The 15,852-nt window shown below is 40.3% G+C and overlaps 1 protein-coding gene across 8 annotated transcripts in view; it reads left to right on the top strand.

Annotated features, from left to right (window-relative positions):
* Positions 1-15,852, top strand: part of COG5 (component of oligomeric golgi complex 5) — a 288,472-nt gene that overhangs the window by 3,088 nt on the left and 269,532 nt on the right. For 7 of the 8 annotated variants that reach the window (XM_007105321.4, XM_007105322.4, XM_028490188.2 and 4 more), the window contains exons 2-5: positions 2,123-2,262; positions 5,646-5,703; positions 9,706-9,760; positions 9,855-9,924. In XM_007105321.4, the coding sequence (XP_007105383.3) occupies positions 2,123-2,262; positions 5,646-5,703; positions 9,706-9,760; positions 9,855-9,924 (323 nt within the window). Of the gene's footprint in view, positions 1-2,122; positions 2,263-5,645; positions 5,704-6,905; positions 6,959-9,705; positions 9,761-9,854; positions 9,925-15,852 lie in introns of those variants that run through there. The other variant, XM_028490186.2, reaches the window with a different exon arrangement.

The raw sequence follows: 15,852 nt of genomic DNA, 5'->3' as shown, positions 1-15,852 counted from the left end.
ATCAAGAAACTTGGGAATCATCCTTTAATTCTTGGTCTACCTAATCACCCATCTTTCAGCTTGTCTCTAAGTCCTATACATTATGGTGTCGGAATATTTGTCAAATTTGTCACTTCCTTGACAGTCTTACTGCTACTATCTTAGTTTTCATCCTGTCACTTGGGCTGTTAACATAGCACCTTACTGGCCTCTGTGGCTCTATTCCATGGGTGTGTTGGTAAATTGGCGTCCTGGGAAAATAGAAGAAGCCCCGATTTTGTAGTGTATGCTAATTTTCATGGTGTAAATACCCTTATCATGGTCAGTTTTAAGATACCTACATGTGATGCCAACTGGCTCACACAATTCCTGAGGGATTAACAGTTGGCTCTCAGGATCCAGTCCGAGCCAGCCCCAGTGCACCACCGCGTGGCTAATCCCTTTTCAGTCAGCCTCCATACGGCTGCCAGAAACTGTTCTACGACACAAGGCTAACAGAGCTCTTTCTTGGCTTTTAAACCTTAAATGGGAAATAGTCTGAACATTTTGGATATTTTACCAGCCTCTTTTCAAACTGCACCCCAACCTTCCTTTGGAACCTCAAATCCTATCATTCCTTACCCTTTCTGCCCAAAACACACTGTGATCTAGACATCCTTAAGTCAGTATTATCCTTATTCCTCAAAATATGCCATTACAGTTGCTGCCTCTAAACCTTCCCTCTTGGATTAGCCTTCTCCACTTGTCTGCTTGACAGGATCCTTAATTCTGAGAACTACTTGACAAACTCGAAGGAAATGGGGTTCTCAGAATTAAGGCCAAAGTAGCAGTTTCTTTCTTTCGCTCCACTACACTTTGAGAGTAGTCAAGAATGAGTCTTTGCTTTTAGCAGAATGATAGTTCCAGCTGATACATAGATTAATTCATGCATTCAACCAGTATTGAACACCTGCCATGTGTCAGGCATTGTTCAGGCTCTATGGGTGTGGTAGTACACAAAACAAAGAACTTGCCCTCATGGAGTGTACATTATAGTGGATATAGACAATTGAAGTTTTCTTATAAGTACTCTATTTTATAGCTTGTTAGCTTCATAATCTCTGTCAAGGTAGTCTTACATATATCTACCATATGGCTAGGAGATAATTGTTTATACCTGCATTGACTTCACTTCTGTGTATCTATTTTTCATTCATAATTCTCTCCACTTTCACCCACAAATTTGTGGATTTCTGTACAGAAAGATATGTTCTTAACATCTAGCGTCACTTCTTGTTTTAAAGTTTTTATTTATTTTTTGGCTGTGCCTTGTGGCATGCGGGATCTTAGTTCCCTGAGCAGGGATCGAACCCGTGCCCTCTGCAGTGGAGGCGCAGATGCTTAACCACTGGACTTCCAGGGAAGTCCCTTTTTTTTCTTTCTCTTAGGGGTCTACTTTCAACATGGTTTCTCTTTCCATTTACTTATTTCACCCATAAATCCAAAATTTCAGTAATACCTGTAAGTTTGCATTTGCCTACTTCTATTAAAATTTCAGATTCACTTTATTATAACAGTATTTGTGCATCAGTCTGGAGATGCTGGAGACCATAATTATCAAGTAGTCAGTTTTCCTATTGTCATTGTCAGTGACCTTGTTTTCTAGTGTTAAAAGCTGTGGTTAGTAGTTTTTTGTTTTTTGTTTTTTTCAATCTTTTACTCAATATTTTCTTTTTGACTCACTGATTAAAAACTAGCTTTTAGGAATATGCATAGTAGTCCAGAGCATGGGCTCTGCAGCTACACTGTCTGGGTTCAAACGGTGAGGTTGCACAAGTTGCATGTCCTGTCTGTGCCTGTCTCTTCACCTGTGAAATGGGGAGAATGATAGTTCCAACAGGGTTGTGTGAACATTGAATGAGTTAGTATGTATAAAGTGCTTATATCAGTGCCTGACGCGTAGTAAGTTCTTAGTGAATTTTACCAGTCTCTTCTGCTGTTGCTACCGCCTCTTCTCATTTACAACAGAAAGCCTTTTCAGTACTTTCTGGTGTATAGAAAGACCTCAAAATATGTTAACTATGATTATAATTGTTCTGTTGTTTACTATTTGTGGTTTGGTGCAGTGTAATTAATAAGGATTTTTCCTTATTTTTTTTCCCAGAGTGTTATAGTGATTTTTTAAATGAAGACTTTGATGTAAAGACTTACACTTCTCAATCTATTCATCAAGCTGTAATTGCTGAACAGCTAGCAAAACTTGCCCAAGGAATCAGTCAGTTGGATAAAGAACTGCACTTACAGGTAATTCCAATTTTCTGGATCATACAATTTATTCAACCCAGAGTGATAATATATCATTTTTATAATCCTTTTATTATTTAATCTAAATGTGTATTTACATGAACAAATGTATATTTTTCCAAGTATATCTTTGAAAAGTTTTCTGTAAACTACTTTTTGTTATTTGAAAAATGGATATACCCATCTCTCCAAAACCTTTTATTCATACTTTGTTTTCAGCATCTTAACTGATACGGAGAGAGTATAGGTAGTCAAAAAATAGGATGTCTTCGATAAAGATAATAGAAAATGGAATTTTGGAAGCAGAACAGTGTGAATAAGAAAAACTGGGATGTTCCCATCAGCAGTTCACACTTTGTGAGCACAAAATATAACATTTGATGAAATTACAGAAAGTTGATAAATCTGTGGTGGATAGAACACAATGAGGGGAGTTAGGAGACAGGTCCGAATCTCAGTTGTGCTGTTACCTTTCATATCATGAAATGCCTTTGAGTCTTGCTTTTTAAAAAAAAAAAAGGAAAAAAACCTATGGAATGGGTTGGAGTGAATAAGGGGGAAGAGGAGATTGTTGTAGAAAATCTTGAAGGTTCCTTCCTCTTCTACAATTCTGTGATTTTTATAGGGTGGTTTTATGGTGTACTTCCTAGTGTTGCCTTTCTTTCTGAGTAGGCACTTAAATATTTAAATGAATGAACAAATTGCATGAATAAATGAACTATTTTCCAGGAAACCTAGATCTGGTTTAACAAGACATGTTCCCTTAAGTTTTTCGTGTCTTACTTTATCAATTAAAAGAGCAGTTTGGGGCTTCTCTGGTTTCGCAGTGGTTAAGAGTCCGCCTGCAAATGCAGGGGACACGGGTTTGAGCCCTGGTCCGGTAAGATCCCACATGCCGCAGAGCAACTGAGCCTGTGTGCCACAACTACTGAGCCTGCATTCTAGAGCCCACGAGCCACAACTACTGAGCCCACGTGCCACAACTGCTGAAGTCCGCGTGCCTAGAGCCTGTGTTTCGCAACAAGAGAAGCCACCTCAACGAGAAGCCTGCATACCGCAACGAAGAGTAGCCCCCGCTTTTTGGAACTAGAGAAAGCCTGCGTGCAGCAATTAAGATCCAAAGCAGCCAAAAATAAAAATAAAAAATAAATAAATTTATTTTTAAAAAGATAGAAGTATATATTATAGACAATTCTTTAAATAAAAGAAAAAGAGCAGCTTGGTTCAGACTGGGATGACTTTTTTTTTTTTTTTTGCGGTACGCGGGCCTCCCACCGCTGTGGCCTCTCCTGTTGCGGAGCACAGGCTCCGGACGCGCAGGCTCAGTGGCCATGGCTCACGGGCCCAGCCGCTCCACAGCATGTGGGATCTTCCCGGACCGGGGCATGAACCCGTGTCCCCTGCATCGGCAGGTGGACTCTCAACCACTGCGCCACCCGGGAAGCCCTGGGATGACTTTTAAGGTCAGTTTAAAATTCTGATTATATAATTAGAGATCAATACTTACTGAGAAACATTTATAGGACAGTTTTAATTGTCAGGCTTTGCTTTAGGTTGTGCGGATAGAAAAATGAAAACATTTCCTGGCTCTCCAAGGATTCACAGACCAGTGGCAGATACAGACAGAAATAATGACACGCAAGTGATGCCTGTTTTAAATAGAATAGTACAAAGTGTCTATGGAAGCAGGGGAAAATGCACTTAATTCTGCCTAGGTTTCTCAGGGGGTAGCTTTTTGCAGGAGTCACCTGAAATTCTTTCTGCCTTTTTGTGGTTGGCATTTTCCTTATTCTCTGCATATAGTACCTTCTCTGAAGGAATCAGTAAAAACTTAAAATCTATTTAACATCTCCTAGAGGGGGCAAGTTATACTTACAGTGGTTCTTGATGTAAGGTGGAGGAAGTCTCTGATTCCTGGTATGAGATCTGAACCTGCTACAGTTGTTTTTCTGCAGGAGCAAAATTGGGATAATGCTAACCAAACCAGTAAATAAAATATAATAAAAATAATATAAAATATCATTGAGATGACTAAAATTACAAAAGATGTACCGAACTATGTATTAGTCAGGGCTTTAGTACAGGAGGCAGAAACCGTTCTAGGTATTTAAAGCAGGAAGATATTTAATACAGAGGATTGGATGGACAGCTAATGGAATGAGTTGAAGGATCTATCACAGATGCAGCACAGAGACCTGGAAGCTCCTGCTGTTACCTCCCATGCCACTGCTAAAGTTCAGCTTCTGGATGCTTGGTAACTGAACTCTGGAATGATCTATAGGGCTATCTCAACTGTCTCTAAATCGTCAGGTCTCAGGACTTTGCTTACTAGCTGAAACAGTAATGGGAAGATAGTTTTCCTCTTTCTTCTGTCTTTTAAATCTCTTGGAAATTCATCCAGTTGACTGCAGGGGAGTCTATGAAATTGTAGTTTTAGGCTTTTCAACCTTTCCAGAGTATCACAAGGGACAAAGAATAGAGAATTAGAAAAATTTTCCTCTTGTTAGGATGGACACATTAATGACCATATCAGTGGACTGGGGAGAACTCAGATGTCTTCTGGATAAGAGACATAAGAGACCAAAAGTAACACTTATTTTAGATATGTGATAGAGGAACTTGCTAGAATGCCAAGTGACATGTGAAACAGGACAAAGTAGAGGATTTAGGCATTCCATTGAATGAATCTTTGCTGATTAGGAGCTTCAGTTTACATACTAGACATGAAACTTCTTATTCATTGTAATAAAGGGTACAAAGTAATAAGGATTCCTGCATTGTTCTAAAGATTTGCTTGATTTCTTGGTGTATCTGGGACTCTCTTGCGTGTAGCCTTTAACTCTTAACTTTTATGGGTTTTTTTTTTTTTGATATGACTATTCACACTGCCCTAATTTTCTTAAAAATACCAGTCTTCTGCAGGGAAGAGGATTTGCTGTGACATTAGGAAGCTGGAAGCAGAGATGTTTAGGGAGGCGCTGACTCTGCTTTATCTTTCCAAATTAGAATGTGGTCTTGATGATGCTGAATTAAATGCAAAAACTAAAAGAACCTGATGTTTGAAAACACTCTTTAAAAGGGGAACATGTATTAATTAGCATGGCAAGAATTAGCTGTTTTTTGTTTTTCAGTTTGGGCACAACTCCTGCACACCCCCCTCGGAAACCACGGGGCTAATGAAAAGACGTCTTTGGCTCTGAGTTGAGCTGTAGTGCGTTTGTGTTCCCACCAGTCATTCAGCTCAAACACACCCTTATAACCTGTATTTTTTGTATTAGCATTTTCCCACTTTCCATAAAGAGAGAGACCTTCAATTCTACTTTGTGGTTACAAATTAAAATACTTAATACTTGCAGTGCTGATTATTCATTCTTGATTTTCAGGTCGTTGCAAGACATGAAGATTTATTGGCACAAGCAACTGGCATTGAGTCTTTGGAAGGTATATACAGAGCTAGCCCAGGGCTTGGAAACTTCTCCTGTGAAGGGTCAGAAAGTAAATATTTTAGACTTTGCAGGCCATACCATCTCTGTTGGAACTACTAAACTCTGCTGTTACAGGGTGAAAGCAGCCAGGTAATATGGAAACGAATGTGTGTGGCTGTGTTCCAACAAAACTTTAATAAAACTTTACTGACCCGTGAGCTAAACTCTCTGGGTTTAAATCCTTGCTTTCCCACCTACCAGAAGTGTGACTTTGGACAGTTTACTTAACCTTTCTGTGCCTCAGTTTTATGTATAAAGGAGGAGTATTAATATGTACTAATATGTTATTTAGAGGATTAAATGAGTTAACAAAATGCTTGGAACAATTCCTGGCACATATTTAGTGCTTTTATAACTGTTAGTTAATTAAAACAAATAAGCAGGGGAATTCCAGTGGTTACAGTGGTTAGGACTCCGCACTTTCACTGCTGTGGGCGTGGGTTCAATCCCTGGTTGGGGAACTAGGATCCAGCAAGCCGCATGGCGTGGCCAAAAAACAAGAGAAACAAAAACAAAATCAACTCCACCAAAGTAGTGGAGATAGGCTTGAATTCTTTCCTTATGTTTGGCTTTCTTTGAAATGCTTTTCAAAAATGAAAGTATAGTAGAATAATGATACATTGGATTTTTATTATGAACTCTCTTATTTTTGTTTGACTACATCTTTTATGAATTTGTCATTCTCTCTTTATTAAATTAAACTACATCTCATAAATATGAAATGTTAATATTGTATTTTCCATTATCACTTGTGTTGTGATTACTATTAATCATTGCACATCAGAAGAAAGCTAAGTGATTTTTCCCTATGTTGATGAAATTCTGAAGGAAGAAGGATATTGCTTTCTGTGATGCAGTATTCGTTAATGCTTCCTCTAGTATTATGTGCACTCAAAGATGTTATTTTCAGCATGTGCATTGTTTCTAAGGCATCCTGATGAAGGACTTAGTATTTTGGAGATAACAGTTTGTTATTTGAATATTTAAAAATGAGTATTACCCCAACTTCTACTTCATCTGCTTTTTCTCCTATATATTTAAAATTTTGGCCATATAATTCACTTGGAGATATATTTATTTAGCCTATCTTATTAAAATTTACTCTCTCTTCATTTTTTGTTTATTTATGCATTTAAATTTTAATTAAGAATTTGTTAGATTCCAGGCAGCTGTAACAATATACAGAGTCCCTGTCCTTATGGAGTTTGGAGGTATGTTTAATTAAGCCTATTTTATTAAAAAGAGATAGCCTAATTTCTTCATTTATTTGCTCACTCAGTCAAATAGTAGTTGAGAACTTGTTAGATAGCAGGCACCTGTGAACAGTGGAGTCACTGTTCTCAGGATACTTATGTTCTAGGTAGGGAATTAGACCCAAAAAAATGTATAAGTAGGGAACTTCAGGTACTTTTAAGTCCTAAAAGAAAATAAAATAGATGATGAGGTAGAAGAATGGGAGTTTCTTACTAGCTAGGATGGGCAGGAGATGCTTCTTTGAGAAGATGACATTTGAACTGAGATCTGAATGATGAGAAAGAGCTACCACATGACTATCTGGGGAGGAGAGTGTGGTAAGCTGAGGGGCCAGTAAATGGAATTCGCGTGGCATGTTTGGAGGGCAGAAAGAAAAAGCTAGTATGACTGGAGTTTAGTGAATGAGGGAAAGTATTGTAGATGAGGTTCTTGGGAAGGAATTTTGATTTTCATTCTAAATGCAGTGGTAAACAATTGGAGGGTTTTAATTAGAGATGTTATGTGATTAATGCTCTAAAAAGTTTTCTCTGGTGGCTCTATAGGAGGGCAAGAGTAGAATCTGGGGTACCAATTTAGAAGCTATTAGAGTAGTAGACATTGATGGTGCCTTGAATTAGTGGTGGATGTAAAGAGAGAGAAGTGAATGGGATAAAATGGGGGTAGAGCTGATAGGATTTGTTGATGGGAAATGAAAAGTCTGAGGGAAAAAAGTCACCAACAGTGATTCCTAAGATTTTAGTCTGTAAAATTGGATAGATGATGGTATGAGTAACTGAGATGCGTCACACTGGAGAGGATCATGGTGGGGCAGAAGTTATCTTGGGTGTCTTAAATTTGTCATAAGAAAGGTCAGGGCTAGAGATTTCTGTGTGTGTGTGTGTGTGTGTGTGTGTGTGTAGATATGCAGGTATAAAGAAAATCTATATAGATGTATGTACATATGTGTGTATATAAAATCAGTATTTTATTGAACAGATAGATAGGGATTGAATGAAATCCCTGAGAGATTCTAGATGGAGAAGAGAAGCTGGCTGAGGATCAAATCTTGGACTACGCCAGCATGTAGAGATCTAACAGAGAAGGAGTAAGAGCAACTAATGCCATCAGAGGGACCCAGGAGGGTGATGACTTGGAAGCCTAGAGAAAAAAATGTTTTAGGTGGGGAGTGGTTCAGCGTGTCGTGAATTTCTGAGAGTTAGAACAAGATCAAGACTGAACTGACGATAGAATTTGGCACCTTGGAGATTTCTGGTGACGCTGACGATCTGTTTTGGTGGCATATGTGTGAAAGGTGTTGCAAGTGGGTTGTGGAGAGAATAAGATGTGAGGAAGTGATGATAACAAGGAAAGCCAGTTCATTCTTGGAAGTTTAAGGTCAGTGAACCGTAATACCGGCAGAAATCCTTGGGTCCAGAAAGGATTCTATTGGACTGAGCCATATTAAAACATATTTGTATGCAGATAGGAGTATTAATTAATTCTGAAATTACTTCATCTAATATGACAACATTCTATACTTAAATTTATTTAGAATGCTATGTTTCAAAACTACAGCTATGCCAGTTGAATATAGAAACTGAGTTTTAAAGAATATAGTTCAAAATAATTAAATCTGTAATATTGGAAAGCCCATTTTTAGGTATATAAAAAAGTAAAATTTAAGATGTCTTCCTGAAAATAATTTTACAATTTTATAAACAGTTCTTCATCATGTTATGTAAGTAGAGAGTAAAGGCAATAATATACTTGCTGTCCATATTTATTTTTTATCTAGCATTGGGGGTTAGAGAGAGTATACCAGGAGAAGAGTACCTCATTTCCAGATCGTTCAGGGCCTTGTAGACCAAGCCATGGACTTTAGTTTTAACATAGGAGCAAAGGGGAGACTGGGGAAGGGTTTTAGCAGACGAGTGTTACAATTTGCACTTCCAAAGATCACGCAGGCTTTTTTTTTTTTTTTAAATATAATTTTTAAAATAAATTTCTTTATTTTTTGGCTGTGTTTGGTTTTCGTTGCTGGGCGTGGGCTTCCTCTAGTTGAGGCGAGCACGCAGGGGCTACTCTTCATTGCGGTGTGCGGGCTTCTCATTGCGGTGGCTTCTCTTCTTACGGAGCAGGGGCTCTAGGCATGAGGGCTTCAGTAGTTGTGGCTTACGGGCTTAGTAGTTGCGGCTTACGGGCTTAGTAGTTGCGGCTCGCGGGCTTAGTTGCTCTGCAGCATGTGAGATCTTCCTGGACGAGGGCTTGAACCCGTGTCCCCTGCATTGGCAGGTGGATTCTTAACCACTGTGCCACCAGGGAAGTCCCACGCTTCTTTTTTTGTAATTGTAGTACAATACACATTAACATGAAATTTACCGCTTTAACCATTTTAAACTATATAACTTAGTGCTATTAATTACATTTACAGTGTTGTGCAACCATCACTATCCAGTTCCAGAACCTTTTCATCACCTCAAATGGAAACCTTGTACCCATTAAGCAGTCACTCCCCATTCCTTGTCAGACTTCTTGAGTGGAGCAAGGTTAGGACGGGGAAGACTAGTTAGAGGTTTTTGCAATAGTCTAGTCTAAAAGATATTGGTTGGATTATGATGACGGCAGAAAAAAATGGAAAATTTTCTCTATTTTTTTCTTTTAACTTTTTACCCAATTTGAACCCTCGTAAATTTGTAAAGTAATGTAAGTTGTTATGTTTTCCTAGGTGTCCTTCAAATGATGCAGACAAGAATTGGGGCTTTACAGGGAGCTGTTGATAGGTACTGTTGTTCATTTTGTAAACAAATGGAAAGATTTTTATCCATTGATATTTTGAAGATGATTTTGTCACTCCTCTTTCTGTTTTTCCTTTAGGATGAAAGCAAAAATTGTTGAGCCATACAATAAAATAGTAGCCCGTACTGCTCAACTAGCAAGACTTCAGGTAGGTCCTCACTTGTCATTTCTTTGTACTTTTACTTCATTTTGTCTTTATAAGCGAGCAAATTTCAAGAGAATGAATTCTGAGGAAGTAAGAAAGTATGAGAGAAAAGGGGAAAAAAAAACTAAAAAAAAAAAACTAAAGAGTATTAAAAGAAGATATTCAGTTTAAAAAATAAAAATCTAAACTACTCTTCAAGTGAATTATTTTCACTCATTATTTCAGTGTATTACTAACTTTTTAGAATTCAGAATTGTTTCTCTTAATAGAGAACAGGAAGAAACCTAACTTTTATCCTTACAGTTTGCTGTGATCCAATGTACGGAACCCAAACCTATAACTTCTGTAATACAGCGGTCCCCAACCTTTTTGGCACCAGGGACCGGTTTCGTGGAAGACAGTTTTTCCGTGGACCGGGGAGGTGGGGGTGGGGGGATGTTTTCACACGATTCAAGCGCATTACGTTTATTGTGCACTTTATTTCTGCTATTGTTACATTGTAATATATAATGAAATGATTATACAACTCACCATAATGCAGAATCCGTGGGAGCCCTGAGCTTGTTTTCCTGCAACTAGATGGTCCCATCTGGGGGTGATGGGAGACATTGACACCTGAAGTGTGTTGCTTAGGTCCAGTCTACTCCGTAATCTTGTTTTGGTTGCTGTCACTGCAGAAAACCCTGCTTCTCAAAGATAGGATGTTGGAAGTGGAAGCAGGCTTTTCAGTGCTTTCGTGGCAATCTCAGGATATCCCACCTTGACTTTAATCCAGAACATATGGAGATTTGAAGTTGTATCAAACATACTTTTAAGGCTACTGTCATTTACGATCTCAAGCAGTTGATCCTCTTCTAGCACAGACAAAGTCGATTCACCGGGCTTATTCACAAATGGGTCACAGATCCATTCCTTCCCAGTTCGGGGATCCGTTGTGGCTGGGAAGTAATGCTCAGACTCTTCTGAAAGCTGAGATAGGTGATCATGCACCAGCTGGGAGAAAGAAGGCCCTGGTTCAGCCTCTTTCAAAATGTCTGCTAATATTTGAAACATGTCAAAAATCCTAGTGTTCAGTCATTGCCCCCATAATTCCAGTTTGGCTTTGAATGCAGCCATTTTATTTGCCAACTTGAACACAGTGGTTGTTCTCCCCTGAAGTGACAGATTGAGTTCGTTGAGCAGGTTGAATATGTCACACAAGTAAGCAAGTTTTGCGACCCCATTCTGTGGCACTGAAATGTACTGCCAGTGGTGACTGTTTTTCTAAAAGAAATCTCTGGAGTGGCTCTTGTAACTCAAAAACTCTGGACAGGGCTTCCCTGGTGGCACAGTGGTTGAGAGTCCGCCTGCCGATGCAGGGGGCACGGGTTCGTGCCCCCGTCCGGGAAGATCCCACATGCCGCGGAGCGGCTGTGCCCGTGAGCCATGGCCGCTGAGCCTGCGCGTCCTGAGCCTGCGCTCCGCAGCGGGAGAGGCCACAACAGTGAGAGGCCCGCGTACCGCAAAAAACAAAAACAAACAAAAAAACCCCAAAACTCTGGCCAGTGATCTGCCTTTAGAAAGTCATCTCACTTCTGTGTATAAGGGAAGACGTGTGTGCTCTGTGTCCATCTCCTCATAGAGCTGTGTGGACAGATGTGAGTTAAGGGCGTGTATTTTAATATGGTTGATAATTTTAATCACATCCTGCAAAACGTTAAGTTCAGGAGACATTTTTCAGCTAGCCAGCGTTTCCCTATGGATGATACAGTGCGTAGACTCACATTCAGAAGCAACCTCTTTGACCCGAGTAGTGAAACCAGAAAGCTATCCAGTCATGGCAGCCGCTCCATTCGTGCATATATCGACACAAAATGACCAATTCGGTTTTCCTGATATGTAATCATTCAAAGACTTGAAAAGTTCTGCAGCTATTGTGTTGGTTGGCAACAAAAGTGCACATAACATATCCTCATGCACATCCTCCTGAAAGATATATCGCACCAAAACAAGCGTTGTTGCCTTGTTGTCAACATCAGTAGAGTCGTCAACCTGGATTGCGTACCATGGTGACTCATTAATCCTCTCTAACAATTGTGCCTCAGTATCCTCTGCTATTTCGTCAGTTCATCTAGTTGTGGTGCTAGCCAAAAGGAACACGTGCCATGTTTTGAACTGCAGCCTCTCCTAAAAGTTCATGATAGATGTCCTTAACAGCAGGCAGGCTCAACTCTTCACCAACGGTAAAGGGCTTTTTCTTAAAGATTTATTTATTATTTATTTATTTAGTTAGTTTATTTTTGGCTGCGTTGGGTCTTAGTTGCGGCACGCAGGATCTTCATTGAGGTACGCGGGATCTTTCATTGCAATGCGCAGGCTCCTTGTTGCGATGCACAGGGTTTTCTCTAGTTGTGGCTTGCGGGTTTTCTATTCTCTAGTTGTGGCACACAGGCTCCAGGGCGTGTGGGCTCTGTAGTTTGTGGCATATAGGCTCTCTAGTTGAGGCACGCAAGCTCAGGAGTTGCAGTGTGTGGGCTTGGTTGCCCTGCAGCATATGGGATCTCAGTTCCCCGACCAGGGATCGAACCCGTGTCCCCTGCATCGTAAGGCGGATTCTTTACCACTGGACCACCAGGGAAGCCCAGTAAAGGGCTTCTTAGCTTTAGCAATGCGGTTAGGCACTAAGAATGATGCTCTCGGGGTTCCCTGCTGGCGCAGTGGTTGAGAGTTTGCCTGCCGATGCAGGGGACACGAGTTCGTGCCCCGGTCCGGGAGGATCCCACATGCCGCAGAGCGGCTGGGCCCGTGAGCCATGCCGCTGAGCCTGCACGTCCGGAGCCTGTGCTCCACAATGGGAGAGGCCACAACAGTGAGAGGCCCGCGTGCCGCAAAAAAACACCTTCAATAATTGCTTCTGTTCTTCGTGTTCACGTTTTTTTCTTTTGAAAAACTCCAAAGGCTCGTCTTTTAATGCAGGGTGCTTGGTCTCCATGTGGTGAAACAGTTTTGAAGGTTTCATGTCTTCCTCGGATAGCTATTTGCCACATATTATACAGAGCGGGCTTGGAGAATGTGAATCACCTGTGGCAATGAACCCGTAATTTAAGTAGGACTCTTGGTATTTTCTTTTAAATGCAGCTTTCTTTTTGTTGGCAGTCTTAGAGTCTTCTGCTGTCTCATCATTGGGTCTTTTCCCCCCTTTCAAAAAAGCTCTCCAGCGATGTTTGTTTTTTACTCATTTTGGCTAGGGTTAGCTTGTGGGCTTACCCAAACTGTGACTGAGACAAGCGCACAGCGCAAGAAAGAGGTGCAGACAGAAGTGGTAAATAAAATAATGGGCAGGCCACGCGTGGACTGAAATAAGTGTCAGTTTCTGACTTAAAGCCTGCCACCACATGCAGTTGCGCAATTGAAGTACATCAACTCACTTGCCACTGTAAAACCTGCCACCAGATGCAGCTTAATTGTCACTTTCCACCCACTGATGGAGTTTTGATATGAGTCTGCAAGCAGTTTATTTATTACGGTCTCTGTGTCGTCAGTCCTCTCTGTTAATGATAATCTGTATTTGCAGCCACTCCCCAGAGCTAGCATCACTGCGTCAGCTCAGATCATCAGGCATTAGATTCTCATAAGGAGCGAGCAGCCTAGATCCCTCACACGCGCAGTTCACAGCAGGGTTTGCGCTCCTATGAGAATCTAATACTGCCACTGATCTGACAGGAGGCAGAGCTCAGGTGACAATGCGAGCGATGGGGAGCGGCTGTAAATACAGATGAAGCTTCGCTCACTCACCCGCTGCTCACCTCCTACTGTGTGGCCCGGTTCCTAACAGGCCACAGACTGGTACCGGTCCGGGGACTGGGGACCCCAGCTATAATAGATGTTTTAGTATTTTAATCTTTGCTATTACTGGGTCAGTTTTTGTCAATTGACCTTTCTTCTTGTTACGGGTTTTATTTTTATGCTTCTTTTCATGCTTGGTAATTTTTGATTTTATACTGGAACGGTGTGTTTTGTGTTCAGGGGTCTGGATTTTTAAAAATTTCCTTGAAATGGTGTTGGACTTTATTCTTGTTCACAGTTAAGTTACTTGAAATTAGTCTGATCTTTTTGAGGATTGGTTTTAAATATTTATTTATTTATTTAGCTGTATCGGGTCTTAGTTGCAGCTTTTAGGATCTTTGTGGCGCGTGGGATCTTTGCTGCAGCATGAGGGACCTTTTGTTGCAGTGTGCGGGCTTCTCTCTAGTTGTGGTGTATAGGCTCAGTAGTTGCGGCACGTGGGCTTAGTTGCCCCACGGCTTGTGGGATCTTAGTTCCCTGACCAGGGATCGAACTCACGTCCCCTGCATTAGAAGGAGGATACTTAACCACTGGACCACCAGGGAAGTCCCCAAGGATTGGTTTTAAATCTTTGTTAGTGCAGGTTCAGAGCATCTTTTAGCCTAGGGATAGTTTAGCCATGTTTACTACTAGGTCCTTCCACTATGAGCTCTGTGCATTGTTTCAGTGTTTCTTTCCTTCTGTTTCCTCTTACACATGCACAAATTGGCCCTTAGCCAGAGACCTGAGGCCATCTTCCTGCACATCTCCCCAGCCTCTCCTTCCTGGCCAGTTCTCTGCCCATAAACTCTAGCTCCTTTTGGCTTTCCTGAAATCTGATCTGTTTCCACACTTCAGAGAGACTGTCATGTTCTGTTTGCCTTTGCTCTGCTTCAGCTAGAAAATTGTCTCCCAGCAGTAAATTGGAATAGTTGTTAAGCTCATTTTCTTTATTTTCTTTCTCCTGTGCTATTTTTCAGTATCTGTTGTCTGAACATTTTATTCCATGTATTTTGTTCAGTTTTCTAGTTGTTTAAGATGGGAGGGTAAATTTTGCCCTATTATCCCATCACTGTTAGAAGTAGAAATTGCCTTCATTAAAAAAAAAAATGAATTGTAAGTCACATACTATAAAATTCACCACTTTAAAGTACATGTTTAAGTGTTAACTGAGTGGTTTTTACTGTATTCACAGGGTTGTGCAATCATCACCGCTGTCTAATGCCAAAACATTTTCATTACTCCAGAAAGAAACCTTACACTCAGTAGTAATCACTCCTCCTACCCCCTCCCCCCTCCCTCCTCCCCAGCTTTCTAATCTGCTGTCTGTCTGTCGATTTGCCTGTGCTGGATATTTCATATAAATGCATCATACATTGTGTGGCATTTTTTTGTCTGGCTTCTTTCACTTAGCATAACGTTTTCAAGGTTTATCCATGTTGTAGCATGTGTCAGTACTTCATTCCTTTTTATGACCAAATAATATTCCATTGTACGGATATACCACATTTTTGTTTATCCATTTATTTTGCTTGCCTCTCAGTTGATAGATAGTTGTTTCTGCTTATTGGCTATTATGAATAAAAACTGTTACGAACATTTGTGTACAAGTTTTTGTGTGACGTGTTTTTTTTCGGTTATCTTGGGTATATACCTGAGAATATATACGCTAGGTCACATGCTAACTCTGTGCTTAACATTTTGACGTATCAAATCAATATATGAACACCTTAAACTTAAACAATGTTCTATGTCAATTATATTTCAACAAAGCTGGAAAAAACTTTTTGAGGAGTGCCAAACTGTTTTCCAAAGCAGCTGTACCATTTTACATTCCTATCAGCTATATATGAGGCTTTCAATTTCTTTCTCGCCAAGACTTCTTTTCTTTTTAATATAGCCAGCCTATTGGTTATGAAGTAATATCTCATTGTTGTTTTGATATGAATTTCCCCAATGACACATTATACTGAGCATCTTTTATTGTGCCTATTGGCCATTTGTATACTCTGGACAAATGTCTATTCATATCTTTTGCTCATTTTTTTTTTTTTTTTTTTTTTTTTTTTTGTGCTATGCGGGCCTCCCTCCGTTGTGGCCTCTCCCGTCGCGGAGCACAGGCTCCGG

This window comes from Physeter macrocephalus, chromosome 5 (assembly GCF_002837175.3).
Source record: "Physeter macrocephalus isolate SW-GA chromosome 5, ASM283717v5, whole genome shotgun sequence".
Classification (NCBI taxonomy): Eukaryota; Metazoa; Chordata; class Mammalia; order Artiodactyla; family Physeteridae; genus Physeter; species Physeter macrocephalus.
This window is presented reverse-complemented; position numbering and strand designations above follow the sequence as displayed.